General features: G+C 48.9%; 2 protein-coding genes across 5 annotated transcripts in view; one reads left to right on the forward strand and one right to left on the reverse strand.

Annotated features, from left to right (window-relative positions):
- The window catches only part of FKRP (fukutin related protein), a 25,981-nt gene extending 12,790 nt beyond the window's left edge, over positions 1 to 13,191 (reverse strand). Inside the window, exons 1-2 of one of the 3 annotated variants that reach the window (XR_014784990.1) lie at positions 13,024 to 13,180; positions 3,526 to 6,037 (exon numbers count right to left, since the gene is read on the reverse strand). Coding sequence is in view for 2 of the 3 variants with exons in the window: in XM_084814773.1 (XP_084670899.1) it covers positions 4,434 to 5,945 (1,512 nt within the window). In the remaining variant the exon portion in view is untranslated. Of the gene's footprint in view, positions 1 to 2,106; positions 6,038 to 12,633; positions 12,863 to 13,023 lie in introns of those variants that run through there. The other 2 variants (XM_084814773.1, XM_084814774.1) reach the window with 2 other exon arrangements.
- STRN4 (striatin 4) overlaps positions 12,549 to 27,714 on the forward strand; it is a 22,208-nt gene continuing 7,042 nt past the window's right edge. The window contains exons 1-14 of one of the 2 annotated variants that reach the window (XM_084814770.1): positions 12,549 to 12,961; positions 17,498 to 17,601; positions 17,923 to 17,996; positions 19,680 to 19,758; positions 19,955 to 20,155; positions 20,879 to 21,035; positions 21,657 to 21,807; positions 22,413 to 22,526; positions 22,664 to 22,779; positions 22,979 to 23,154; positions 23,956 to 24,003; positions 24,892 to 25,013; positions 25,837 to 26,010; positions 27,317 to 27,457. In XM_084814770.1, coding sequence (XP_084670896.1) covers positions 12,635 to 12,961; positions 17,498 to 17,601; positions 17,923 to 17,996; positions 19,680 to 19,758; positions 19,955 to 20,155; positions 20,879 to 21,035; positions 21,657 to 21,807; positions 22,413 to 22,526; positions 22,664 to 22,779; positions 22,979 to 23,154; positions 23,956 to 24,003; positions 24,892 to 25,013; positions 25,837 to 26,010; positions 27,317 to 27,457 — 1,984 coding nt within the window. In that variant the 5' untranslated portion in view covers positions 12,549 to 12,634. Of the gene's footprint in view, positions 12,962 to 16,567; positions 16,678 to 17,497; positions 17,602 to 17,922; positions 17,997 to 19,679; positions 19,759 to 19,954; positions 20,156 to 20,878; positions 21,036 to 21,656; positions 21,808 to 22,412; positions 22,527 to 22,663; positions 22,780 to 22,978; positions 23,155 to 23,955; positions 24,004 to 24,891; positions 25,014 to 25,836; positions 26,011 to 27,316; positions 27,458 to 27,714 lie in introns of those variants that run through there. The other variant, XM_084814771.1, reaches the window with a different exon arrangement.

Below are 27,714 nucleotides of genomic sequence, written 5' to 3' on the forward strand. Positions count from 1 at the left end.
ATGGAAGCAGTGACAGATTTTAGTTTCTTGGGCTCCAAGATCACCGCAGACGGTGACTGTAGCCATGAAATTAAAAGATGCTTGCTCCTTGGGAGGAAAGCTATGGCAAACTTAGACAGCATAGTAAGAAGCAGAGACATCACCTTGCCGACAAAGGTTCGTATAATCAAAGCTATGGTTTTCCCAGTAGCAACGTATGGCTGTGAGAGCTGGACTGTAAGGAAGGCTGAGTGCTGAAGAATTGATGCTTTCGAACTGTGGTGCTGGAGAAGACTCTTACGAGTCCCCTGGACTGCAAGGAGGTCAAATCAGTCCATCCTAAAGGAAATCAAACCTGAGTGCTCATTAGAAGGACAGATACTGAAGCTCAAACTCAAAATTTTGGCCACCTAATGTGAAGAAAAAAGTCACTGGAAAAGACCCTGATGCTGGGAAAGATCGAAGGCAAAAGGAGAAGGGGACAGCAGAGGATGAGATGGCTAGATAGCATCACCGGTGCAATGAATATGAACTTGAGCACACACCGGGAAAGAGCGGAGGACAGGAAGGCCTGGCGTGCTATGGTCCATGGGGTCACGAAGAGTTGGACACGACTTAACGACTGAACAACAACAAAGGGGTCTTAATCGCCCATGCAAGACCAAGCCACTCCAAAAGTCTTTAACAGTGATCGCTCACAGCTACATATTGTTGCTGAGAAAATTCATTCCCTACCACTCTCCGACTACTGTGAAGATTTCAGCTAAGCTCAGAGGGAACAGGGAAGCCTAGGGGGGGGCCAGATGACATCAATGCCCCTGCTAATCCAAAAGTCCTGGGCTCCAACTCGTGTGAGCCCTGGCTTCACTACACCATTGCTTACTTTCTTTTCCTCCACCCAGAGGGCCCTGCTTCCCTCCATCTTGTTGGTATACTAACCTGGAGGGGTGATATGTTTGAGGGGAGGGAGCTTATTTTTAATCTGTGTGTACGACTGGCCAAGAACCGGAGTAAATGTTTCCCTCTAGGATTACTGGCAAGGGCAGAGCATATGCCTTAAAATGGCCTTTAAAAGGTATGTCTGCCCTGGGCCACTGGTTTGCACCTGAGCCATTAGCGTATGCGGAGGTTCTGGTGGTTGACAGGAGAGGAGATCCTGGAAGCCTTGGCGTCTGCCCAGCCCTGAACTATACTACTAGTACAGAACCCATCTACATTTGTACTACACTTGTGTAGAACATTTATACTATAAATGTAGACTGGTTCTATGCCAGTTTAAATGACATGGCATTTCACCCAAGAAGTAATCCTGAAAAAGAATTCTGTAGAAGAGTTAACTATTCCGCTCCCACCCCCTGACTAAAATTCCCGGTTTTCCCTAGGGAGAAGAAAGGAGAAAAGCAGAAAGAAAGACATACATTAAAAGAAATAAAACTGTTGGGGTTAAAGGTGGGTTGGAAAAATCGAAAACTCTGGTTTAAAGAAGTTTTGATGGGGGGAGGGGCATTCAGGAAATGAGTTCAGCTTTCAAGCTGAAGGCCTGCTATAAGCTTAGAACCTTTCCCTCAGGTGAGCCAAGACATGCAGGCTGCCAAGGTGTGGGTGCGAACTGCCACATGTTTTTTTTCCCTTTTGTTTAAAAATTCCTTTGTTTTTGTGACTGGGAACATAAACGCAGTGCTTCTTTAAATTTTACAGCTGCACTGTATATGTGGCTATAAGGAAACAGCCTGTGCAGAGGTGAAGCAAGGTAACCATGTTTGCATGGCAGCTTCCAGTATATGTGCACACAGATGGAAAGGGACAAAGCAGTTTCATCGAGGAACTGGGCACCTTTGCTCCTGCACCAAGTGAGAATTCTGCCACAGGCACTGCGTGGCCTCAGCTGGGCCTGCAATAGCCCTGGCTCTGATGTGGAAGAGCAGGGACCAGCGTGGGCTGAAATCATTCATGCCTGTGGGCCCCAGATATGCATTGTCTGAACATCTGACCCCCGTCATGCCTGGCTTTTCAAGGCATCACTGTAGAGTGGACTGGAACCAAGTAATACTTTGGGCTTCTTTGTTATTTCTTCCTCCTTTAAAGTATTTCTAAATTTCTGATTTTTTTTGGCAACCACTTAATCCAACACCCCCAGAGAGAGTTTATTTTTTAACCTTGATTTTACAACACCGTCCCTTTTCTAAAACAAAACACCAAATGAACTGGAGCCTTGCCAAGCTAAATGTCAGTGGCACAAGGTTTGTTCTCCTTTTTTCTTTTCTTAATTGTACTTGTTTTAAAACACCATTAGTTTTAGGACTGGGGTCACAAAAAGGAGCCCTCCAAGCTAAAGCTATGTGATCTCCCAGTGTTTATCAGGAAGGTGGTAAGGTCACTGCACCATGTATCTCTCAATCCTATGGAGACAGCTGGATTGCACGGGGGGAGGGGGAGGAAATGCATATTTTCATGTCTGCAGTAGCAGAAACAAGCATGGCAAAAGTGGGTAGCCCCCCCTGCTCTCATTCATTCAAGCAGCCTTACATCTAGATTCTGCTTGTTCCATTGGTACCAATGGTCCTTCTGCTCTGCACAAAGTTTGCCAGAGTATGGCTGCAATCCTCAACACAGCTACTTGGGAGTAAATCTCATGGCGGAATACAGTAGAACTTACTTCCAAGTATTCAGGCAGCATGGGGTACAAAGGGCAGAGGCCAGACTGTGACTGAGAAGGTTCCAGGTTCAATCCTTGGTTTCTCCTGCCAGAGGATCCCAGGCACTGAAACATTCTTGGCAGACCACTAAAATGACTCTGGATACTTTTGAAGAAGGCAGTCAATGAATTAAAATGGACATAAATGTGCATACTGCAAGAACTCAATGAACATGCCTCTATGAGGGTGTGGATGGAGAGAGATACTTTCTCACAAGGGTGAGCAAGAACGTGCCAGTGAATAAATAAAGTAGCCCTCCTAGTTAAGAGGAAAAGGCCACTGTGAAGGTTATGGAGCTCCCTTCTGCCTGACCCTCTTCACAAAGGAATTGGAGCTACACATGCAAAGAACTCAAGTGGTAGAACATGCAGTACTCCTTCAGACTGTGAAGGCTAGGGAGAGCTGACATTTTGTAATGCTCCCCTAGATTAAAACAAAGCAAAAACTCCCTGCAAGTAGAAAACTAGCACAATAGGAAATGGATTGAGCAATGACATTTCTCCCTGATGTACTAGTCTTCTTCTTGTAGGGAGTTTCTTTATATGAATGGCCATTCAAAATGGTGTGCCCCTCATAGGCAGCCTGAAACTACCATCCACTGGACCACCCCAGAATGCGACCTCCTCCTTGGAGAAGTGGTCTGGCTTCCGTGGGAGGGAGCAATTGCAGAAAGACAGGACTTTCCAGCATCCCAAGTCTTTGTTCCTTATCAACTATACCTGTTAATGAGAAGGAGAAGGGCACATTTTAATCTGCAATTAATGACTCTATTAGAGCTTACAGCCTTACTTCAAAAGTTGTTTCTCAAAGATTATGCAACCAGTGTTAATCTCAAAAGCGGATTCTTTACCCTTTTGGAGCCCCTGGCAGTAACTTCTGCCTCCTTCTGCTGTGGCTTCCCAGAGGCATCTTGCTGGCCACCATGGTAAACAGGATGCAGGGCCCTTCTTATATTCTTAAGGGGCGCATATCCAATTTTGGGCTTCTCACTTTCTTCTGTAAACCCTGCTTCTGATCCTTGCTTAATCTGCTGTCTGTCTGATCACCTTATCAAAATTCTTCCTGGATAGTTTTGAGGGACGGAGGTGTGCTGAATCCTGAGGGAGGCACACCTTTCGATCACAAAATAATGTGAAGAATGGGAGGAATTCACTTTTGATCCTCCACCCTCTCCCACCCTGCCTACTTTGTGAAAGCTGCTGTGTCTGTTTGCTCTGTTGTATGGCTCCTGCTGAAACAACCAGCTGTCAGCTTCAGAACTTTCTCCCCCCTGAGGTGACACAACAGATTCTCATACTTTTAAAAGGCAACACTGCAGCTCTGTGGAACAACCATCCTCCCAGGCGTTCACTCTTCCAAAGATATCTGTTTGGTATGTAACAGCAAAATGGGACATCCAAGCACAGAGGCAGTCTACCTCTAAATCCCAGCTGCTGGGGGCACAGAACAGGGGGCGGCTGTAACCTTCATGGTCTGCTCGTGGACCTCTCAGAAGCATCTGGCTGGCTGCTGCTGGAAACAGAAAGCTGAGCTAGATGGGCCTTTGGTCTGATCCAGCAAGGCAGTTTTGATACACATTCAATGTTACTACTTTGAAATGTATTCACTGTTGCAATCATCTCCTCCCGGCCCCCCAGTATTGAACAGCTGTTGAGGTACTGGGCTTGTATGCAAGTAGAGTCCAAGAAAGGAAAGATCTTAGCTCTGAGATACTCAAGAATCGTTCCCTGTAAGGCTTGGGCCCTTGTGAACGCTCCTTCAGTTTCCCTTCTTCATGCTCTTCAATGCTGGGTTTGGATATTCTGGGTTTTCAATCACCCCTTCTCCAAACTTCAGCTCCAGGAAGCTCCGGTAATCGTTGGGTGCCAGAGCAAGGAAGCCGGCAAACTGGATGGGGACCAGGGGCTTCAGGAAGTGCTCAGGGAACTCGATGTCCTGCCGATGGTCCATCCACGTGTCCTTAGTCATCACGCCGTTCTTGGGGTAGAAGGGCCAGAGGTCGATGTGCAAGTGATTGCGTTCGCTGTACTGCACTCGGTAGAAGTCCCCCTCGATGGCCTTCTCCCAGACAAAGCCCTTCTCATCCACGATGGAGCCGGACTCTGCATTCCTGAGTAGCTCGCAGTTGGGGATATCCTCGAGGTAGATGCCGAGGTCAACATCATAATCCCATGGGATGATGTCTTGGTAACGGGCCGCCCCAAGAAGCGTTCCCCCTTCCAGCCAGTACCGCACACCAGACGTCTCCAAGATGTTGATGACATATTTGGCAGTTTCCCTCAACGCCTTGAGGCAACAAGGCGGGGTCCAGCGGTTCTGGTAGAGGTATTCTGGCGTGTCATCATGGATGGTGCCAAAGCACCGCGGCGTCTCCTTGCCACATCCGAACCACTGCTGCTTCCCGTCCTCCAGAATCACCCGCTTTATGCCGAAGTCCCGGAAGAGCTGCAGTCGGTTAGACTTGGCAAGGTTGTCGGCCTTCCACTGGTTGTGGGAGGAGGTGAGCAAAGGCTGGTGAAGTGCCGAGAAGGAAATGTCGAGGACCCGGATGGCCCATCCTCGCAGGGATGTCTGCACAAAGAGGGAGGTCAGCAAGGGCTTGGCCAAGGGCATGGAGAGGTTGAAGAGGTCCTTGGTGCGGAGGAGGAGGACGGCCTCCCCCTTCAAGGCTGCACACAACTTGGAGGAAGGAGGAGCTGCCGTGTACTCGGCTGTCCATTCCTGCAGGCTGACCTTGAGGTGCAGGCACTGGAGGGGAGCCAGTGAGTTCACGGGAGCCGCAACCATCGCAGCCTTCCCTCTGCTGCCCTCGAACTCCTCCAACATTTGCTCCAGCTGGGATGTGGAATCCGCCTTCACCCCATCAGGCACCAGTGCCACGTATTCTGTCCTCACGTAGGTCTCAGGCCTGAAGATGAGGGCAGGCTGGTCAGGGGAGGGTTTGAGAAGGACTACCTGGATGTTTGGAGCACTGGGGAGAACCATCGGAGGGTACGGCAAGCGGTCTGCCGCCACCACCACAGGCAGCTCTGGTTTCTGTTTCACGAAAGAGCGCACCACGTCAGGGACATAGTTTTCAAAGTCTTCGAACTCCCTGATGAGGATGGTCACGCCAGGCTTCAGGAGACCAAGCTGCTGATGGGGGCCGGGCTGCACATGGTCCCGGTGACGGTGCAAGACATGCTGTTGCAGCCTTGAAACGTGGTAGAGGATCAGCAGGTTAACGGCTATGGCAACTGCTAGCACACCTTGGCAGAAGGTGATGCGCATTTTGTGAGCACAGGGTGGACGTTAGAGGGCTCCGGTCTCTGGCCCGTGGAGGGTCCCGCAGGTCCAGACTCTGCCATCCAAATTTCGTTCACCTGATAACCGCAGAGAAGAAATGAGAGGAAGATGGTAACTATGGTGCTTGGATTTGCAGGCTACTGGAACAGTTTAAAATCTGGCCCGGGAATCTCAGAAGAGGAAAGCACTATATTCTAGTCTACCTCCCTGCCTCTAGGAAAGACCATATTCCCATCAGCCACAGATCACCCTAAGCTAGTTTCCCAGTCTTCTGACAGCCAAGGCACATTTTTTTTTTACCCAAAATGGTTCCATTTTAGAGTGTGTAATTACCTGCACTCAGAGGGGCCCGTCTCTCTTGTTTCTGCATGAATCACTGAGCGAAGGTATATCTCCTGATTGGGAGGAGACAAGCCTCACACAGCCATTCACCCAGAGACCTTATGGTCAATCTCTTCTGAGAGCTGGTAGTTCTGCTGTGTCTCCCTCTGCACGATGAGTGATCAGTGACCCAATTGCACCTGATGCATATGCTCTTTCCTGCCAGCTCCTCTCAGCATCTGAGGCCTTGCTCCAAATTCCCTAGCCATCTGAGATGCAATGGGCAGTGATGAGGAGCAGGGCTTTCTTGGTGGTAATGCCAGCCTTGTGGAAATACCCTTCCAGGTGAGACCCATCAAGCCCAGATATTTTATGCCTTTAGACATTTGATTAAAACTTGCTTGTTTAAGAAGGCTTACGGGTAAGTATTTTGTTGTTATTGTTCTCTTCTGTTTTGCATGTTATGCTATTGCTGCTCCCTGTTTTATGAATCGCTTTATTATTATTTAATTGATTTGGGGGCTTTTACACTAATTTTTGTCTTTCCATGATTACTGTTTTATGTACAATTGATATATGTGTTTTATATTTGTTAGCTATTTTGGTATTGTAAGTCGACTTAGGTTCCATTTTGAAAAAAGGCAGGGACAGGGTAGTTAAGTTTAAAAAAAAATTTATCCTCCTATCACTGCCAGCAGAACCTGACTGGAAGGAGGCAAGGCCAGCCAGCACAAGTCATGAAGAGAAGCAGTGGGCAGCCTATTCAGTGGGTGAGTATGTAGGAGCCTTTCTTGACTTCATTCACTGATTTCTCACAACACATTTGAGTGCCTCAGAACACCGTTTAGGAATTACTGGTCTAGCAATCCTGATTATGATGTGCAGTGGAGGCTGTGCATCCATTCCGGGAGTTCGGCACTTTGGATGGCTCCTTTAGAGTTCTGGCTGGTTCTGACTGAAACCCAGAATGGATACACAGCCCCAAAGAAATCAGATCCACCAGCCTCCACTGGTGGTGTGCCATGAGCACAAAGCACAAATATTCTTGTATAAAGGATAATAAGGAATCCGTGGCGCAATTACCTCCAGACTCAAGCAAAAGCTACCCAATATATAGAGGGGCTATAGCACAGGGGTAGAATGCATGCTTTGCTTGCTGAAGGTCTCAGGTTAAGTCAGGGGTCCCCAATCTCTTTGGGTTAGTGGGCACATTTGGAATGCTGAGTGTGTCATGGGTGCTCTCACAAAATGGCTCCCATAGGGGGGCTTGCCCATGCATAAAATGGCTGCCATGGTGGACATGGCTAGTCACAAAACACTCATTTCCTAGAAGGCAACTGGTAAGACTAAAAGAAGGTAACTTGCCCAAGAACAAGGCAGAGGTGGGGCCTGAGCTACCAAACACAAAACCACTCTTTGAAACCCAAATAAAGATGGTGCTGGAAGGCAGCCCTTTGCTTTACAGCATGCCAGCCTCCCCGTTTAAAAAAAAAAAAAAAGTTAAGAAATAAAATTAAAATCTGGACAATGCAGGGAGTCTAGTGGACGCCAAAGAGGTCTCTGTGGGCACATTGGTGCCTCCAGAGTTAAAGGATCTCAGGTGGTGGGAGCGGTTCCTGCTGGAGACCTTGGAGAGGTGCAGCTGGTCAGAGGAGGCAATGCTGACCTAGATGGACCAGTGGTCTGACGCTGTGTCAGGCTGCTTCAGGTGCTCATGTGCCCTGGCACGAAATGGATGCATCCGACTCTCAGGATGGAGCAAAGCTAAATTCCACAGCCAGACCTTCTAAATGCCTCTTAGGCCACAATCCCATGCATGTTTAGACAGAGGAAGTCCTACAGCTCCCAGCATGCCCCAGCCAGCCACGCTGGCTGGGCCAGGCTGGAAGTGGTAGGACATGTTTCTGTCTACATGTGCATGGGGTTGCACCCTTAGTTTTCAAAATACAGCCCAGTCGTGGAATGCCAGGTTGTATTTGCCTCCTGAACAATTTAGGTTATTGTTTTTTGTTTGGGGCTGGTGGGCAAAATTCACAACTGCTGCTGGGTAGATACCTAATGCAGGTGGATGAGTTCACAACCATTCCTGGGCAGAGAGGTGAGATGGGTTGGAACAGCACCTCCCAGATAACAGTAGAGCCAATAAAAAATACCCAAATGCTTGCAAGTGTGCTTTGAGGCTCCCACTGGGCATCAACCAGCAGCCGGGAAGCCAAATGTAGCACTAATGAGAGCAGGCCTTCAACGTATGTTTTTTCAACACTAATCTTCCTGGTGTGGCAGATGGGCCAGGGGTGGGGGCACTCCCTTACTTAATCTTGTTTAGATCAGACGGAAGAAATCTTCTCCTGAGGGCAGTTCAGTTTTCCAGGAAAACAAACAGGTCTCAGTCCTTGTTTCCATAATAACAGAGTTAACTCATCATCATGATCATCATCTTGCTATGCTATGAATTAAGACAGGAGGGGGCTTGATTCTCAATGATTGAGGTCTGCAGGGGCAGGAAACAGACGTATCCCCCACCTCAAGGCTGTCCCCAGGCACACACTATATCCCACCTTTCCTCCCAGGAGCTCAAGGTGGCGTATGTGGAAAGCATCCAGCATCATCTCCTCTGAACAACCCTATGGGGTAAGTTAGGTGAGGGTTGGTTGACTGGCCCATGGCCACCCCATGAATGTCATGGCTGAGTAGGGATTTGAACCTGGGTCTCCTGAGTCCTAAGCCAACACTCTAACCACTAATTAAGCAGTGCACTTGTGGACAAAAATCTGTGGCAGTGACAAAATCTGTAGGCCGCTGTCAGGGATCCTGAAAAGGAGGCAGGGAGAACAATGTAAAGCACACAGAAGCACACCATTCCCACCACCAGCAAGATGACCCTTATACAAATCCTCCTTCCATAAAACTCCACTGGTCACGACAGGCATTTTTCTAGTCATGAAAATAGTCTTTTCTTAAGAACTTGATATATAAAACTGTAAGGTGGGCTATTATTGTTAAGTCACTATTCAATTACAAAGAACACACAACCTAAGGTGGCTTACAAATATAAAGAATTCAAAATTAGTTGCATATTGCAGATGGGGTGTGTGCGTGTGTGTGTGTGAGAGAGAGAATGAGAGAGAGAGAGAGAGAGAGACAGAGAGAGAGAAGCTATAGTGTAACAGACTATTAATGTCTTGTTTGGGCTAAGTTTCAACGCCTGAGGCTAAGCAAGCAAGTGGAATTTAAAAGGTTCTTAATTTATTTTATCACGAAGTATTTTTTGAAAATCTTATTTTATTAGACTGCTCTCTCAGTGTGCTGCTACCTGCCCTGAAGCTGTTTGGATTGGGGAGTGCTAAACATCGAATCAGTGAACCAAAAAGTATCTACAATTCATCCTCTTTACTCATCCTGTCAATAAACAAATAAATAATTCATCCTGTTTCAAACTCTGATTCAGCCATACCAGGTGACATGGTGCTGGGTGGCATTTGCTTTCAGCCGTTGATGCTATGAGGGCCAGGGTGATGAATAGTGCACAGACTGTTGGATGAGGTCTAAGGAGAACTGGGTTCAAATCCCCACTCAGCCATGAAGCTCACTGGATGATTTTGGACCAGTTACTCTTTTTCAGCCTATTCAGAGGGCTCCACCTCTTGAAGGTGGCCTAAAAATATTTTTAAACAATAAATAGGGTTGTTGTGGGGATAAACTGGGTGTGCCATCTTGAGCTCCTTGGAGGAAGGGTGGGATATTATATTGTTATTACTTGTGGAGAGATTGGACTTAGGGTTCTGGGACTATGAACAAGATGCTTTCTTCCCCCAAAAGCAACAGCCAGCTGAAAAACAAATTTAACAATGAATCAGAGTTCATTGCTGATCATTGGCAGCACTTTGTGATCCACCCCAATCCCTTCTATTTTGTTCCACATTAACATGGGGGGGGTTTGCCAATATCCATCCAAGCAGTACCTTGGCATCTTTTCTCTGTCTAATCTGTTCTTTGAGGATGTCTTTCTCTCTGTTAGATTATGGAGTGGGTCAACCTGCCCTCAACTTCCCCACCAGGAAGTTATCTGATGAGGTATCAAGGCAGTTGAGACTGGGGAGCCAGCAGCCCCTGTAAGTACCCGAGAGCACTGAGGAAAGAATGAGCAAAGGAAAAGAGGAAGCAGCTCAGAGGGCCAGCAGGAGAGGCGAGGACCTGATGTGACCTGCGGACTACCACTTCCTGAGGAACAAGGCTTTAAATGATTCATGGTTTGCCCATCACTGCCTTCCTACAGTCTTCAAGAGAAGACTAATTTCTTTAAAAACCCTCTTGCATTACACTATGGAAATGGACCAGCAAATAAGAGGCAAGGTTTCCCCTCAGCTCATGTAGACAGCCATGTTTTTGACAGCAGCTACAAGAAAAGTTTTGTAGATGCTATCAAAAACCACTGAAGAGCTTGATATATAACAATACTGTTAAATCACCAATTAAAAACAAAAAAACACATACCCTAATGTAGCTTACAAATATAAAGAACAATAAAAAATTAGCTGCATATTGCAGATGGAGGGGTGTGTGTGTGTGAAGCAATAGTATAACAGACTAGTAGTGTCTTGTTTGGGCTAAGTTTCAACATCTGAAGCTAAGCAATCAAGTGGAATTTAAAAGGTGTTTAGGGAACCATTCTATGCATGTTTAGACAGAAAAGAAGTCCTACAACTCCCAGCATGCTGCAGCCAACATGGCTGGCTGGGGCATGCTGGGAGTTGTAGGACTCTTTTTTGTCTACACATGCATAGGACTGCAGCCTTAATTTATTTTATTGATACTGGTATACTACTCGTTCTGTTAATCTGTCTATCTAACTTCTGATGTTCAGGTCTGCTTACAAAATTAACTGGCCTGAAGAGATGTGGAGGTGCAAGCATGACTGCATTAAATAGTGGTGTATATTGATGGCATTACAGGCTCATGCCAGTTAGTTAGCTTCCTCCCAGAATGCCTGTGTAATGAAATTAATTGCATATTCTATTACTGTTTAACTCTGCCTCCACTTCCCACCCCTTCCTCTGTTGTCTCCCTGGTGTAAAAATTTAAAGGGACCTGTCCTCTTGCACTCTGTAACGCACTGTGCATATGGTGCTATATATGTATGTATGTATGTATACACAGTACTACTCTGGAAGGATGTTGATGACCAATGAAAAATGAGTACTACTCAGTTACCCCTAAAGAATTTGTTGTTAAAAAGGGCTACCATCAACAGTTTAACTCACCGGTACCCTCAGTGTTTTTTGTTTTAATGTCCAAAAACTGAGAGATGCTGGGTCTCAAGCATGCCTGAAATACACACCCTCTCCCCTGGAAGCTCAGCCTCTTTCTCCCAGATGTTTCAGGGGGGGGGGAAGGATGGATGGAATTGCACTCTCTTCCGTATGCTTTCTTTGCAATAAAAACATAAAAGGCGCCATGCTGGATCAGACCAAAGGCCTATGTAGTGCAGCATTCTGTCCCCACAGTGGCCAGCCAGATGCCCCAGGGAAGCCCAAAAGTAAATGAGCAGAATAGCCCCCCCCCCCCGCATTGGTGTAGAAAACAAGCGCTAGGGTGCAGGGCTGGCTCACATTAAGCTCCAGCAACTGCTCCTTCCAGTCATGGGGGTGGCCCTGTTACTCTGGGGACTCCAGCTTTCGCTTAAGACTGAGGCCTAAAATGAATTTCATTGCTCTACCTTTCTGTCCAGAGGGAGAGGGCTCTGTTCCTATAGCAACTCCTGCTCTTCCCTCATTCCCCCTCCTCCTTTGTCACCATGGTAACCCCTACTTCTACCCCCACACACGTATGGTTCTGTGTGCCCTAACGTAATTCTACCCACATTGGTCGTGAGTACTCCTTTATTTTATTTTACTGGAGGCGGAGAGGGGGGCGGACTGGAGAGGATGGGAAACGGTTGCTAAGCAACCCCCTCGCCCGCCTGCCTACAGGGGCCCAGCAAGGCCCCGTTGCCATGGAGACCCCGCCTTCGTTCGAAGCGGCAGTTGAGAGTCGACGGGGCAGGTGGGGGAAGGAGGAGGGGAAGGAGAGGCGAGCGCCCCCCGTTACCATGGCTCCCCCTGGTTCCCGCGAGAGGAGGTGGAGATGCCGAGAGGCTACGGCCCTCGTCTCCCGTTGCCATAGAAACCCCTCCTCCTCCTCCTCCTCCTCTCTCTCCCCCTCTAGCTCTCCTGCGGCGTAGTAGCGGCGGCGGCGCCGTCCCGTCTTAGGCCCCATTTCCTGGCTAGCTCACTATCTGGCAGGAAGTGCCCCCCTGCGCCCTCTGCCCGCCTCCCCGCACAGACCGGGCCGCTTCCCCCCGCGGCGGGCTCACTATGTGGCAGCAGCAACAGCAGCAGCCGCCGCCGCCGCCGCCTCCTCCGCCGCCGCCCTCGTCGACGGGATCCCCGATGGAGGCCGAGCGGGTGGTGGCGCGGGCCCAACAGCTGCACCAGCTGGTCTCGGCGGCCCAGGCCCAAGCGCTGGCCGCGGGGGGGGACCAGCCGCCGCCGCCTCCTTCGCCTCAGCCGCAGCAGGCGGCGCAGGGCGCCCCGGGCCGCGGCGAGCTGAGCCTGCCGGGCATCCTGCACTTCATCCAGCACGAGTGGGCGCGCTTCGAGGCCGAAAAGAGCCGCTGGGAGGCCGAGAGGGCCGAGCTCCAGGTGAGGGCCGGCCGGCCCGGGCACTAAAGACCGGGGAGCGCGCGGGACGGGAGGGGCATTACCGGGGCTGAGGGGGGCAGCTGCGCCGGGGTCTCCGCTCCTTCCTGCTGCTCCTGCCGTCGCCATCTTGGTGGGAAATGGTGGCCGACGGGACTGGCGGGCCGGCCGGGGAGGGGGCAGGTGGGGAGACACCCCCGGTGGAGACGGCCGGCTTGTGTCAACACCACTACGAAAGCGCTAGGGCGACATGGCTGACACTCCCCCCCCCCCCCCGACGTGAATTGGGAGACGAGAGGTGGCTCTGCCCCCCTCCATAAAGGCTGTGGGGAATATTCCCGTAGAAAGTGGCGCTGGGGGTATCCCCATCAGTGCGTAGGAGGGCGTGGTTGTGCCCCTCTTGTCACATCCCTGCAGACATTGATGCCCCCCGCCCTCGATTGGAGGATGTGGGTGAATCTGCCCTCTCCCCTTCCAATGGGGGATGTGATTCGTATTGCCCTAGAAAAGCGGAGCTGGGAGTATCTCCATAAGATTGACTAGGTAGATGTGACTGTCAGTTCCTCTTCCAATACACGTGATTGGGGGGGGGAGCTGTTTAATGCCACTCCCCAACAGCGACAGGAAGGTATGGTTAGTTCCTTTCATCTCTTCCTTATAAAAGTTATGGGAAAGATGCGGTTGGGCATCATCTCCCATTGCGACTGAGGTGCAGGAGCATATGTGGCTGAAAGTCTTCTGATGTGAATTGCATCCCATACCAACAGAATTGCACCTTATGCTACCCAATCCCATGAGATTGATTAGGGTGACGTGGTTTCTAGTGATGGGGTACATTTAATCCCCCACCCCCTTTCGTGGCAGTTAGAAGGTATCACAGTTTCATTTGGTATGGCTAAAAGCCTGGATTGTGAACATCATGCCTTGAAAGGGGGGTACACAGTCCTTGTAGCACCCCATCCCAGTGTCATATCTGTATATGCAAAACTAGTAAGACATTGTTGTCATCCCTCCACAGAATTTGCTTTAGTAGACAGAATTATGTTGAAATGTTTGGGCTGAGCTCCTCTTTCTCCTCCTGAAGGCGTTTAATAAACCTCGTCACCTAATTTAACTGGGGGCATCTTCACAACTAGGTGGAGATGGCTGCTACTTCCACCACATGACTCAGAATGTCTAGGGGGGAGATGTACACCTCGGTGGTAGAGCACATGGCTTGTATGCAGAGGGTCTCAGGTTCGATTCCCAGTTCCTAAAGCCACCCCAAACCCCCAAGTCTGAGTAATATAGTTAGCATCTTGAAAAGCTTTCCCCTCCCCATATTGGGGTGTATGCACAAAAATATATCTGGGCTTGGGTTGTGATCCTCTGACTCAGCCTTCCCCAATGTAGTGCCCTCTAGATGTGTAGTTCAACACATCTGGAGGTCACCACGTTGGGGAAGTCTGCTCTAACTTAAGGGGAACAATTATACCTTCCCTTCCTTTCCACTTCTCAACCCAACAGGGATATCCTTAATTAAATAGGGTATTGCTGCTATTCTGTTAGAGATTTTTATTTTGGTAGTAGATGTTGGCAGGTTATGGTTGTTCTTGCTGCCTGTGTCCTTGTTCCTAAGGACGTGTGTGTGTGTGGTGGGGATAGCTTCCTGACCTCCACAGAACAGGAGCTTGAAGAGACTAGCTATTTTTCTGCACATGTATTTACACCTGTCATTCTAGCTGGGGGCAGCAGGGAGAATGTGTTTAGTGCTGCCTCTACCGCTGTTAGTTATGCATGGTCAATGGAAGAGGTATGCATAAGGAGCAGAAGTAGCTGACTTGTGGGGAGGGATCAGTTAGTGAACCCTCAAACCGAAGGCAATTTGGGATTATATCACCTAGAATTCTTTTTGTGCCTCCCAACAAGAGACCAGTAACACCCCACTGATTTCACTGAAACTTAGTTCAAAGTAAGTATGCTTAGGATTAGAATATTAATCACTTCAGATCAGTAGTTGCCTGGCTGCCCAGTATTTAGCACATGAAATGGAGAACGGGAGATGGATGACATCTCTCCAGTCACATAATGACTGTAGTGAGATGCTGCTTTTGGTGACAGGGATATTCTGAAGTCTCCCTGGAGGGTGAATTAATTTGAGGCTGGAGGTAGTGGGCGGGGAGGGGGGGATGATTATTCCCTTTCCTTTGTAGAGACAGGCAAGGAAATGACCTGCGTTGGCCTGAGGAGTGTATTGTCTCAAAAACATAAGAGGCTGAATTCAACAGGCCTCTTGCAGACTGTGATTGGAGGCATGTGGAAGGATCACATCTCTACCCTCCATGGTGATGGAGTGGGTGAATATCACTGCCACCTGTTCTGTAGCAGATAAGGACAACCTTGGGGGAAGGGGTATGCATGTGAGAAGCAGGAAGGACACCAGCACCTGTTACTCCCAGGTGGCTGGGAAGCAGCTGTCCTCTCCTGTCATAATAACACCTGGGAATGGAGATGGCAGGAGATGTTTGTATTTGAAGTTGATATAAAGGTGGTGGGGAGGCAGTGGGCAGAACAGAGAGAGATTGACTTAATACTGAAAACAGACTATATGTTTTCCCCAAAGAGCCAGAGGCAGTTTGAAAGAGGGATTACTGCTCATGATATACATGCTCATCCCGCCCCCCTTTATTCCTCTGGTAAACCAGTTATTGTATTGTGTTAAAAACTTGTTTTACCAGAGGCAGCGTGGGGCTCAAGAAATTGCAATGTACACTGTGAAAAGCATAGTCTCTGTCAAACTGCTTTCAGCTCTGTTAAGAACTGACAGGTTGTCTATGATCAAAATGATATGGGAGGGTCAATCTGGATAAATGGTTTGCTCTCAAAACTGGCCTTTGAGGGTCATCTGGTAGGACTGAGTGGCAATAGCTTTAGGCCCCATAAAATGAATTACTTTGTGTTCAGTTTACTTGACTGACTGAATATATCGCCATGGGATGCCTTTATCGTCACCTGCATAGATAGGTGGCTTTAAAGATAGATTGGACAGATTCATGAAGGAGAGATTTAGGTGGCTAGCCATTATTAGCTAGAAATGGAACTTCAGTGTTCAGAAGCAGCATACATTGGTTTTGTAGATTCTGGAGACAAACCAGGGCAATACCCCCTGTTCCCAAGTCTTGCTTGTGAGTTTCCTTGGGGATCCAGCCAATTTGTCAATTTCTTACCAGTGGGGGACATCTGAAAATCTTAATTTTACTTCCCACAGTGTACACAGTTTTCTTTTGTTCTGCTGCAACCTCTCATCAAACAGGTTTTGCAGGTCTTTAAAACAATACAAAAACTTGCAAAATCTGTTTACCGGAACTGGAAGTGGGATGAGTGCATGCACTCTGGGCAGTGATCAAACAGCTTTAAGGGCCAAATGGTGGGAAAGCAGCAGAGAAGTAGAAATAATAAAGCACATTCCCCCTTTCAAACCAGCTTGAGTTCTGGGAAATAACGTATCACCTGTCTTCCATTTGTGATTCTCTTACAGCTGTAGCAGAGACTAGTTCCCTAGTCCTGGGAAGTTCGTTCATGCATTTCATTACATCGTTGGCGCTGCCTGGCTTTTTGAAGAGCACTTAGTTAATGTTTACAAATTAAAGCTCTTCACTTATGCAGCATGAGGTTATGGCTGGATTCTCCTGCTGTGTTAAGTGTGAATTTGTGATGAGATGCTGGAGCTACTGTTGGAGGCAAGTAAGCGAGCCTTTGACCTGGCCTCACATCAGTGAAATGCCAGTTTGCCACGCCGCGTGAACTTTTTTTTTTTTCTTATTCAGACAGTGTTGCTCCTGTTCTACTGGGATGTATTAGAATATAAAATTTGCTTATCTGACAGGGAAAGTGTTCCCTGCAGTTTACAGGCCAGTTTGCTTTTGTAGCTACAAGCAACTTTCCACATCAATATTTTAAAGATATTCATCAGACAAATATGACAGCAGTGGCAGGACCTCTGCATCTTATTTGGGGTTGTGGCCCACAGAGAGAAAACATGGGATGGAACTGAGTCTCCTAGTTCCCAGTCTTATCCACTCAGTCATTCTAGGGATGACATAAGGGCCTGGATAAGAGAGCTGCCACCTCTGGATTGGCATGTGAAATTCAGTCCCTTTTGTGTCCATTCCTCTTCACACTATCGACTTACTACCCTCCTCCCTAGATGCCGTGTGAGGGTTTTCCTCACTCCTCTTCTGTTTCCTTATCTGTCGTGTTTTCCAAGCCTCCCTGCAGCACACTATCCCTCTTGCTCCTGTGCAAGGGTTTTTTCTTTCAGCCAAACTTGCTTTCTTCTTCTCTTCAAGCAGTTGCACTGACATCCAGTAATCCCATGACGTCACAGCAGTTAAGCCAATGGGAAGAGGGAACTCACAGGCACGGGAGATAATTTTTTTAAAAATTCCATTATATATGGCTGGAAGCCTTTGTGTTGATCTTTACTGAAATGGGTTCCAGAGTGTGTGGGGCTGTCATCAGAATCCCGTGTCCCTAACTTTTTGTTCTTGCTCCCTCTAGGCACAAGTGGCCTTTCTTCAGGGGGAAAGGAAGGGCCAAGAGAACCTGAAGACAGATCTTGTGCGGAGAATAAAGATGCTGGAGTACGCTTTGAAGCAGGAGAGGTGAGCCATGTTGTATCCCACTATGTCCTCTCTATGGTGACAGCACAGATATTTATACTCAGGCTTCAGACACCCCTTGGCTGGCTGCTTAGGTGGGTAGGTAGGGCCTGTGTTTTGGAAGGGGGTGGAGTCTCCCACTGGTGTTGTGGGTGGATTTCTTCTGAACTCTTCTATCCTTCCTTAATGCCATTCAGGTAGGGTTGTGTGGTGGTCACTTCACCATTGTGCTTGATGGCATCCCCCACTATGAAGCAAATGACTGATATTGGCTACTGCATTTCTTTCCTGTATCCATTGCTAAGGTTTCCTTGCTCATTCCAGGTCAAAATATCACAAGCTGAAATTTGGCACTGAACTGAACCAGGGGGAAAAGAAACCAGATATGTCAGAACCAGGTATTGTGCTTGCTCCGGTGATGTGCTCGTTGCTCCTTTTAGCTGCCTGCCATTGCTTATGGTGGTGCTCCCATTGTCAGGGGTACACAGTTTTTTGGCTGGGATGGCAAGACACATCCTATTACAATGAGAGAGGTTTAGGAACCTGACCTTTCAGTCACCTTCTGGGGTCCTGCTCCAAATGTCCCCTGCCCTCTGAGAGGATTGAGCAGCCTTCCCCAACCTGGTGCCCTCCATGCTGGCTGGGAATTATGGGAGTTGCTGCCCAACACATTTGGAGGGCACCAGGTTGGGCAAGGCTGCGATAGATCCTTCCTCTGGTGGTGTCCTGGTTGACAAACACCCTGCCCCCAAATATTTTCTTGGTGCCAATTCTTACCTTTCAGGCATCAAGTTTAGTCTGCCTTACTTTTCCAAGGCTTTAATGGTGTACGGTTTTACTGCTTTCCTATGGCTACCTTCGTTTTAATCTGGGTTTTACAGTTTCGCCTCTGGAGTTTGTATTTTGAATTTTTTTTAACGGTTCATTTGATTTTGTTATTTGTAAGCTGCCTTTGCATGCAAAAAATGTGGAAAGGTGGGCTATAAATATTTTAAAGAAATAAAATAAATACCAGGGCTGGTGTTTCGGTAGCATTGGACTCCATTTTGCAATTAGGATCGAGGAAGAAGGAAGGCATGAGAATGTGTGATGTAGTGGCGAGAGTGTTGGACTTGGAGTCGGGAGATCTGGGTTCTAGTCCCCACTCGGCCATGGAAGCTCACTGGGTGACTTTGGGCCAGTCACAGACTCTCAGCCCAACCCACCTCACAGGGTTGTTGTTGTGAGGATAAAATGGAGGAGGAGGATTATGTACGCTACCTTGGGTTCCTTAAGGAGGAAAAAGAGTGGGATATAAATGAAATGAATGAAATGTGGGTTTGGGGGAATGGGAAGAAGCTTTAGCTCAGTGGCAGAGCACATTCTTTGCTTTGTATGTGAAAGTGGGATTCCTGGCTTGGCCCGTGGCAGGGACCTGTCCTCTTGTACTTCGCAAAGTGCCATGCGCACAGATGGCACTAAATGAATAAACAGTGACCTTTTGTTTTGAAAGGATCTTGGGTAGCATATCTGGGGGCGGAGGTGGGGGACCTCCTTGAGACTTTGGAGAGCAGGTGCCAGTCACAGGAGGCAGAATTGGCCTAATTGGGCCAAAAGCAGCATTGTACCTTCATGTGAAAGAGCCGAGAACTCTGAAGAGTGGGGAAATTCCCTCTCCTTGGCCATGGTGAGGTTTTCCTGGGCCCACCTGAGGCCTCCTTTTTTTAAGCAAATGCTGGACTCACCATTCTTATGCTTATCACCACATTACATTCAGGCTTAGCAGCCAGAAATGATTCCTTCATGTAGTGAGAATTTAGTCAAAAGTGCCTCTAAGCACACGCAGGGTACTTTTCCCTTTACACCCAGCAAATGGCAGCCACCCTTCCCGCCCCCCTGAGTTAAGGAGAAGGGCAAATAGTGCAGGCAGTGTTGTTCCCCATAAGCCTGATCCTCCCTCAGGTCTCCTTCTGCAATTGTGTCATGGTCAGCCACCCCCCCCCCCCCAATTCCCTGGCAAGTCCCAGCCCAGCGCAGCTGTTGGAAGCATCCGCGTAGCAGGGTGAATTGCTGATGGAAACCTTTCTTTGTTTTGTGCCTAGTCTCCAATGGGCCAGCAGAACCAATTTCATTGGAAAGCAATCAGTTTATGTGGAAAGAAGGGCGCCAGCTCCTCCGCCAGTGAGTAGAGGGACCCTCAGGGCTGAGGCTCTGTGAATGAGGGGAGGGTGTGTGAGGTCCTTCCAGGCAAATAGTCTTGAGCTGTTAGCCTGGTTGGCAGCCACTCTCTAGACAGATTTGGCTGAGGGCCTGCCAGTTGCTAACCCCTGCATTAAACTGAAGAAGGGTGCCTCTCCCTTGTGACCGGCTTCCTCAGGTACTTGGAAGAAGTGGGCTACACAGACACCATCCTAGACATGCGCTCCAAGCGGGTTCGCTCTCTGCTGGGCCGCTGCTCTGTGGAGTTGAACGGTGCTGCCGAGCCGAGTGGCTTGGGGACTGGGCCTGCCTCAGGGCCTGCTGGGCTGAACGGAGGTGAATCCCTCCTTGTCAAGCAGATAGAGGAGCAGATCAAAAGGTTAGTGGCAGTCGCTTCGGTCATGGGGGTGTGGGTTCCTCCATGCACTTCACCTCCCACAAATGTGTGACTCTTCTTTCTGATGTGCCCACCCACTGCTCTTGTTGGCAGTCTTCTTGCAGGTATGAAGCCTGCTCCAGTCTCTGGGGAGAGGGTACAGTCTTGTTGCCGTCTTTACTGTGACTTTCTGTATTGTATTGAACTGACTGCCTTTCGTAATTGCTAGTGCCAGGCACACAGTCTTTCACCATTGAGTTGCAGAGATAGCCTGACCCCCTTTACTTCCATAGAGTCATGGGGTTGCCAGAGGTTCACATCGTGTTACTTTAATCTTTTCTTACCTCTGTGTAGGAGAGAAAATATGGGTGGGGCATACAGTTGGGACATTTCTGGTCAGGGAAGGCTGTCCACGATCTTGCACGGGACACATCATGAAGATCCATAAAAACATGAGAACTGTGCTGATGGGCATTTGTAGACCTCTGGAATGGTCAAATTGGATCCAGGTAGACACAAATGATGTCTGAGGGAGTGTGGAACCCCGTAGGGTGGGGAGATAATTTATTTCCAGCCTCTCTCGAGGTTGAATTCCTATCATCAGACAAGAAAGTTTCCATCGCTTCTTTTTAATCCCTAATAATAATTATGCTACTGCACAGGGGCACCATGGGCCCCTAACTGGACCTTCTCAGTGTCGACTATTCTTACTTTTCTGGCTGGCAGGAATGCTGGGAAGGAGGCGAAGGACCGGATGAGCAGTGCAGTGATGGAGAAGATCCCCTTCTTGCATGGTTGTGAAGAAGAAGACAGTGACGAAGAGGAGGATTTGGAAAGCCTGCCCCTCGAGAGGCAGCGGCAACACAAGAAGCAGCGAGTAAAGGTACCCTCTCCCCTCCTTGAAGAGAGCAAAGAGACAGACGTTGTTTGGACCCATCTTAAACAGGGTCTAGGGGCAGGGGGGCTGGGCTGTTGAGACCAGTTGAGTTTCCTGAAGAGAACCCCTCTCTAGCAATTTTAGAGCTGGGTCTACTGCTGGCCCTGCCAAGGTACTGGAGTCTTGTGCATTAATCAGGGGTTTCCATTTAAGTCTGTGTGTGCCATTCACAGTGGACAGTGATGCTTGGGTATTTTGCCTTTTTTAAAGTCTTTTTTTTGCATCCAAGCTGAAAAAGCAAAATGTGAATCAGCTCCTGCCACTGTTAGCCTGATAACCTATTTACAAAGGACTTGTAGCCTCATGATGGATTTGGGGATTGCTGTGTTGTGAATAGTCAGCCTGGGAGTTAGGTGTCCCAGTTTTGCACCTTTGTTTGTGGGCACAAAGGGACTGGGATGCCTGCAACTCCCCTTCCTCCTGCAACGGGCTTGGTAATTGGCACAGTCATACTTAGAAGCTCCAGACTGGGAAACATTCTTCGCCTCTTGCCAAGCTGGTGCTATTCCTCTCTGTATGTGGGCATGATGCCTAACCAAGCTGTGATAGCCATATGCCTCTTGGCAGTTCGCCAACAAGCCCCTGATGCCAGAAGTAGAGGACGAAGATGATGACGAGGATTCGGAGGATGCGCTGAGCGAGTTCGACTTCCTGGGCTCTGGGGAGAATGGCGAGGGGTCCGGGGACACGCGGCGAGCCGGAGATGGCAACGAGCTCGGTAATTATGGAGCTGAGTCTCGCTTGCTCTCTATCTGATACGCTACCAAAGCCAGCCTTTCTCAACCTGGCACCCTCCAGATGTGTTGACTACAACTCTCAGAATTCTAGGCATTGTAGTCCAACACATCTGGAGAGTGCCAGGCTGGGCAAGGCTGTTGAGCTCTATTGGGAAGCTCATGGATTAATTTCTCCTAGAAGACTGCATCGTAAATTGCCAGGGTTCATGAGATGTGTATCATCCGCCATAGGAGCGTAGTCTTATTGGCTCCTGTGTCTTGGGGGCTGTTCCATGGAAGAGCCATGTTGGATCAGACCAAAGGCCTATCTAGTCCAACATTCGGTTCCCAGACTTGCCAACCAGTTGCCTCTGGGAAGCCCACAAGCAGGACATGCAACAGCACCCTCCCACTTGTGTTCCCCAGCAGCTGGTGTATGTAGGCCTACTGCCTCTAATGCTGGAGGTGATATGCAGCCATCTTGATTAGGAGCCTTTGTTAACCTTATCCTTCATGCATTTCAAAGCTGTGCCTGTATTTGCTAATTTGCAACAGTCGGAGGCTGATTTAACTTTCCCTCTCCGACGTTTCCCCCGTTCTGTTGCAGAAACCCGCCGGGTGAAGCTGCAAGGTATGCTTGCTGATCTCCGAGACGTTGATGGTCTTCCTCCTAAACCATCCATGCCGTCAGCCATCTCCAGTCAGCCCAGGACTCATGAAGGTGATGGCTTGGTAGCCCTCTGAGCTTGTGTGGCCACAGCCAAAGTGTTCTCTTGGGGCTTTCCCTTCCGTTTCTTTTCCCTGTAGCCGGCATGTTGCTAGACTTGTAAACTATTTTCTTTTCCCTCTCTGAATCAGGGTCGATGGGTTTCTCCTCAGACGTGTTTATAATGGACACCATTGGTGGAGGGGAAGTCAGTCTGGGCGACCTTGCTGACCTGACTGTCACCAATGACAATGAGCTGAGCTGTGATGTGAGTAGCCGTGAAGATGCAACTTCCGACCGTCGCCAATCTTGTCCCTTCTCCTGCGTTCTCAAGCCCCTTTCTGTTCATCCAGTTGTGGTGACAGCTAGCAGGGAAAGGAAGCTGCACTGGTGGTGGGGAAGTACCTCTGGAGCAGGAGGAAGATTCAATAGGGGCGTTCTCCCTTCTCTTCACCCCTCTTCCGCAGCTCTCGGATAGCAAAGATGCCTTTAAGAAGACATGGAACCCCAAGTTTACCCTTCGTAGCCACTATGATGGGATCCGGGCCCTGGTGTTCCACCATGTGGAGTCTGCACTGGTCACTGCCTCAGAGGATGGTACATTGAAGCTGTGGAACCTCCAGAAGACAGTAGCAGCCAAAAAGTGAGCACTAAGAGAGTTTGCCATCTTTTAGGTTGGAGCTGTTTGCCTGAAAATGAATCAATGCATGGAGGCAGAAAACTGAGGAGCTCTCCCTGCTGGAAGGGCAAGATGGCTCAGTCAGCAGCTGATCGCATAACTCTGGGCATTTCTGCAGGAGAGAATTTTAATCTATTAACTGTCATGGTTCCAGTTGAGGAATGCTGTAGTTCTGTGAGGGCTTGTGGATCGCTAATAAAGCAAATTCAGCAGCCTCGCAAAACTACAGTTCTCAAAGTTCTTTGGGGGAAGCCATGTTTTTAAAACTGGTTTAAGTTTTAAACCAGAGAGAGGTCTCCAGGAGATGAAGAACACATACATAAAATAACCAGCCAAAGAAGTTGAAAGCAGCTACAAAACGAATGCGAGAACCCCCAACTTTCCACTAGCTTACATCCAACCCGGTGGTCAGTGTAATGCTTTCCTCAGATGCAGCAAAGCCCAGTAAACATCCTTAAGAGCATATGGGGCTGCCTTGTGTTAAGCTAGAGCATTGGTCCATTTAGCCCAGTACTGTCTGCTCTGACTGGCAGCAGAAGCTCTTAGGCAGGGGCCTTTGCCAGCCTCATCTGGAGATGCCAAGGACAGAACATGGGGGATACAATGTGTATGCTCTACCACTGAACTATGGGCTCACCATTGAAGCTAAGCTGCCGAGTACCAAATAATCTGGATAGGATACCACTGAGAGCCCCATGTAAACACGTGCAGTAGCATAGGTCATCCATCTGACTCTTTCATCCTCCCTCTTCTCTGCTGTTACAGGAATGCAGCGTTGGACGTGGAACCAGTCTATGCATTCAGGGCACACAGGTGTGTGTATATAGGAACATAGCACATGGGGTGGAAGGCAGTTATCCCTAGACATGAATGAGCCATGTGCAGAGCTGGCCCGACATTTTGCTGCCTGAGGTGGAGCAAGAAAGTCCCTGTCCCGCTGCCCAGATCAAGCTGCATCGCACTCAGGGCGAGCCATGTTATATGGGCACCTAAGGAAGAAAAATTCCACAAACACTTGTCCCCCTTTCCTGGAAGTAAAAATGCAATCATCATAAATTGAATAGCAATTTGTTAAACTTTCATTATACCCCAAATCATAGAATCATAGAATAGTAGGGTTGGAAGGGACCTATCAGACCATTGAGTCCAACCCCATCATTCTGAAGCAGTCGCTTCACTCTCCCTAAAGATAGGACCGGCCCTGAGACCCTCAGAAGCCAAGCCAGAAGGTTCACTGGATTCCCCCTCTAAGGGAGCACTACAAACATTGTGCAGAAAAGACGTGTCATTCTACAGCATGGTGGCTTTCAAACAGTATCTTCTGGGAACCTTTTCCATGTTGGCTTGTCGGCTGAGAAACTCCAGCATGTTGTTTCAAGAGGATGGAATGGAGCATATGCCAAGGTGCATAGCTGGGTGACATGAAACTAGCCAAGCTTGTTGGGCCTCCCTGTTGCCCTGCTTGAGCTGGGAATGTAATCAGGGTTGGACCATCCAACACTCCTGTCTCGCAGAGGAAGTTTGGCAGTGACAGGCAAGCTGTCTTTCAGGGAAACTTGTCTGTCATTGCTGACTTCACTGGAATCCCAGGATCCCCCAGAATACGGTTTGAAAGCCACAGTAGAGGATCCTGGGTTAAAAGTAAGTTCCGTCCTCGCTTCTTCCGCTCTTTCTCACATGCTTGTTGTTGTACTCTGCCAGGGGCCCGGTGCTTTCTGTTGCCATGGGTTGCAACAGTGAATACTGCTACAGTGGGGGAGTGGACACAAGGATCCGCTGCTGGAGGATCCCAGACCTCAACATGGACCCATACGACAGTTACGGTACGGACAGTTGGCCGTGCGCCCTAACTCTGCATCGTCTTCTCTCCCGGCTGGCATTCCTTAATCCAGAGATGAATGCCATGTTCACTACTGAGAGTCAGTGTAGCATGGCATAGACAGGAGTTGCAGATGCCTTGCCCCACAGTGTGAGATTAGAATTGGAACCAAGTTGTGTTTTGGGGGCAGGGGGTGTCTTGTTAACATCCAGCTTTTGCAAGGCCACAACTTCTACCAACACAGTTTAGTGGGACCAGTTATTTGCTGCCAGTAGTAAGGATAAGGGTTGTGATGGTAGCCGCCCACTTCAGTGTGTTTGAGGGCAAGTATTTTTGTTTGTCAGATCTGGCCTCCTTGTATGGACCAGGAAGTGAACCTAGTGTTCTCCCTTCCAATTGGGTGGCCTGCCAGAGGGCTAAAGCCAGCATGCATCTTCATATTATGTACATAGAGAGGGCACCCCACCCCTAGTCTGAACCTCAGGGAGGCTCATCTGGTGTCTGCTTGAGCAAGGGCCTCTTAATTTCCCCAGGTTATTAAAACTCCTGGGGTTGCTTTTGTACTGCTTGTTTGCTATTTTTATGTTGTCCAGCATGCTGGATTTTATTGGTAAATCTGTTAACCTACCCTGGGCATATTGAAAGGCTTGGGCATGAATGTGTAAAATATCATAAATATTATGATATTATTTCTCTTGGGTCTGGCTGTAAACTCTAAAAATGAACAACTCTAAGCTGCTTGTTGGAGTGTCTAAACCCCATTATTGCTGTATAAAGCTTAAAGGGAGGCTGGTGGTGCTAGGTTTTTGTTTTTGTTTCTGGTGCAGATCCCAGTGTGCTCAGCAACATTCTGGATGGCCACACAGATGCTGTCTGGGGCCTGGCCTTCAGTCCCTCGAAGAACCGCCTGGCTTCATGCTCAGCGGATGGCACAGTCAGGATATGGGACCCAAGCAGGAGCGGCAACGCCTCCTGCCTGAGCACCTACAACGTGGAGAGTGGTGAGCTGGGCCTCGAAAAGAGGCTGCCTCAGTTTGGCCTAGTGGCCAGGGAGTTAGAGGTGGGCCCTTAGGTCCTGCCAAGGGCTTGTCATTCATTAATCCTGTGACGTTGCGCTGCCTCTCCCTCTCAAACTCAGTTTCCCCCATCTCAGAAAAGGGAATCTCAGCGACTGTAGCAAATTAAATAAGCTTGCATAAGTTGTGATAAATACCAGTGGTCTAAGGAAGCTGGTGTAAAATGCAGCCTTCAAGCTGTCCCAGACGTAAACAGTAGAGGGCGCCCTCCCAGGCGTGGTTGGTGGCTGCTTCACGGTGAGAACTTCGGGGCTGTGCACAGGCAGCTGCCTTTTCAGAGAGCCGGAGGTGGTAGCGTAGCGCTTTCGTGGGGCGTGCGTTATTGCTACTTTTCTTTGGCCCACTCTGGCCAAAGGGTGCGTGCTGGCTTCTGTAACATCTCAGGCAGTGACCTGGAGGGAGCCAGAAGGGCTGGTTGCATTGCTGCAACTTGTATGAATATAACGTCCAACTGTTTCGGGCTGCTTTTGGATAGTATTTGTGACCAGTAATGTGCTCATGTCTGGAACTTTGGACCTGTTTTTAATTTTTAAAATAGCTTTTTATTACCTCATGTAGTCCTTTGAAAAGGGCATGGGGCATGGGGAGGAAAGACAACAAACAACCTCGCTTTGCTGTATTCTGCTATTCAGGAACACTTCCTTCCTTAGAAGTGAAATTGCTTAGACCAGAAGCTGCTTGTCATGTGGTCCAATCGGTTGCATTACTCCATTGACTTGTTAGGGACTAGAAGGCAATGGCTGACATTTTGACAGGCTCCCCCCCCCCCCAGCTCCTCCATTACAGTTCTTAGAGCCAGATGGGGACTAGTCCAGCCTTCCCCAATCTGGTGCCCTCCAGATGTGTTGTACTAACTCCCAGAATCCCCCAGCCAGAAAGCCCAGTACATCTGGAGGGCTCCAGGTGACTGTGGACTAAAGCCTCAGTAGAACTTTAAAGGGGGCACCTTCTCAGAGTTGGGGTGTGGGTTCAGCATGAGGTGCTCTGTTTTGGAGAAGAGACAAAACGAAGATTAGAGGCTTATGAAACCTCAGGACTAGGTGGAGACTTATCAAAATTGTGAGTCGCATGGAAAGAACGCGTATAAGGGGGAAATGACTGGTTCTTTCCAACTGCTTCTGACTGCCACAGCCACTGGCCACCCTTTGAATATTGGAATGTAGCCTGCACTGGTCTCCAGACACTCCTCTCCATCATCCTCTTCACCACCATCCTCACTCTTCTTCTGCAGAGAACGGAATCCCTACCTCCATCACCTTCTCCAGTACTGACCCTGCACACGCTGTGGCAGCCTTCCAGACGGGCTATGCAGTTCTTTATGATGTGGAGGCTGCCTGCCCTGTCCTGACACTAGAATCCAGACTAGGCAGTGGTGAGTTGGGCATGAGAGCAGAGGGGAGGGTGAGCATCGGGTGAACCACTAGCTTTTCTTCTATGAAGGGGATGGGAGACCATCAGGCAGGGGAGTTGGAGGAGGCTGTCTGGGAGCCAGGATGCCTTGGTTCCAGGGACAGCTTCAGAACTCCGTGTATACATCCCATGTTCAGAACTCCCAGAGAGTGGTGCAGCTGTTGATGGAGTGGTGGTGGGGTGGACCTGGAAGTGCCTGAAGCTTCTAGAACAGGGCCC

The sequence above is a fragment of the Heloderma suspectum genome, chromosome 10, assembly GCF_057233095.1.
Source record: "Heloderma suspectum isolate Gila_16-S chromosome 10, 16-S_ref, whole genome shotgun sequence".
Classification (NCBI taxonomy): Eukaryota; Metazoa; Chordata; class Lepidosauria; order Squamata; family Helodermatidae; genus Heloderma; species Heloderma suspectum.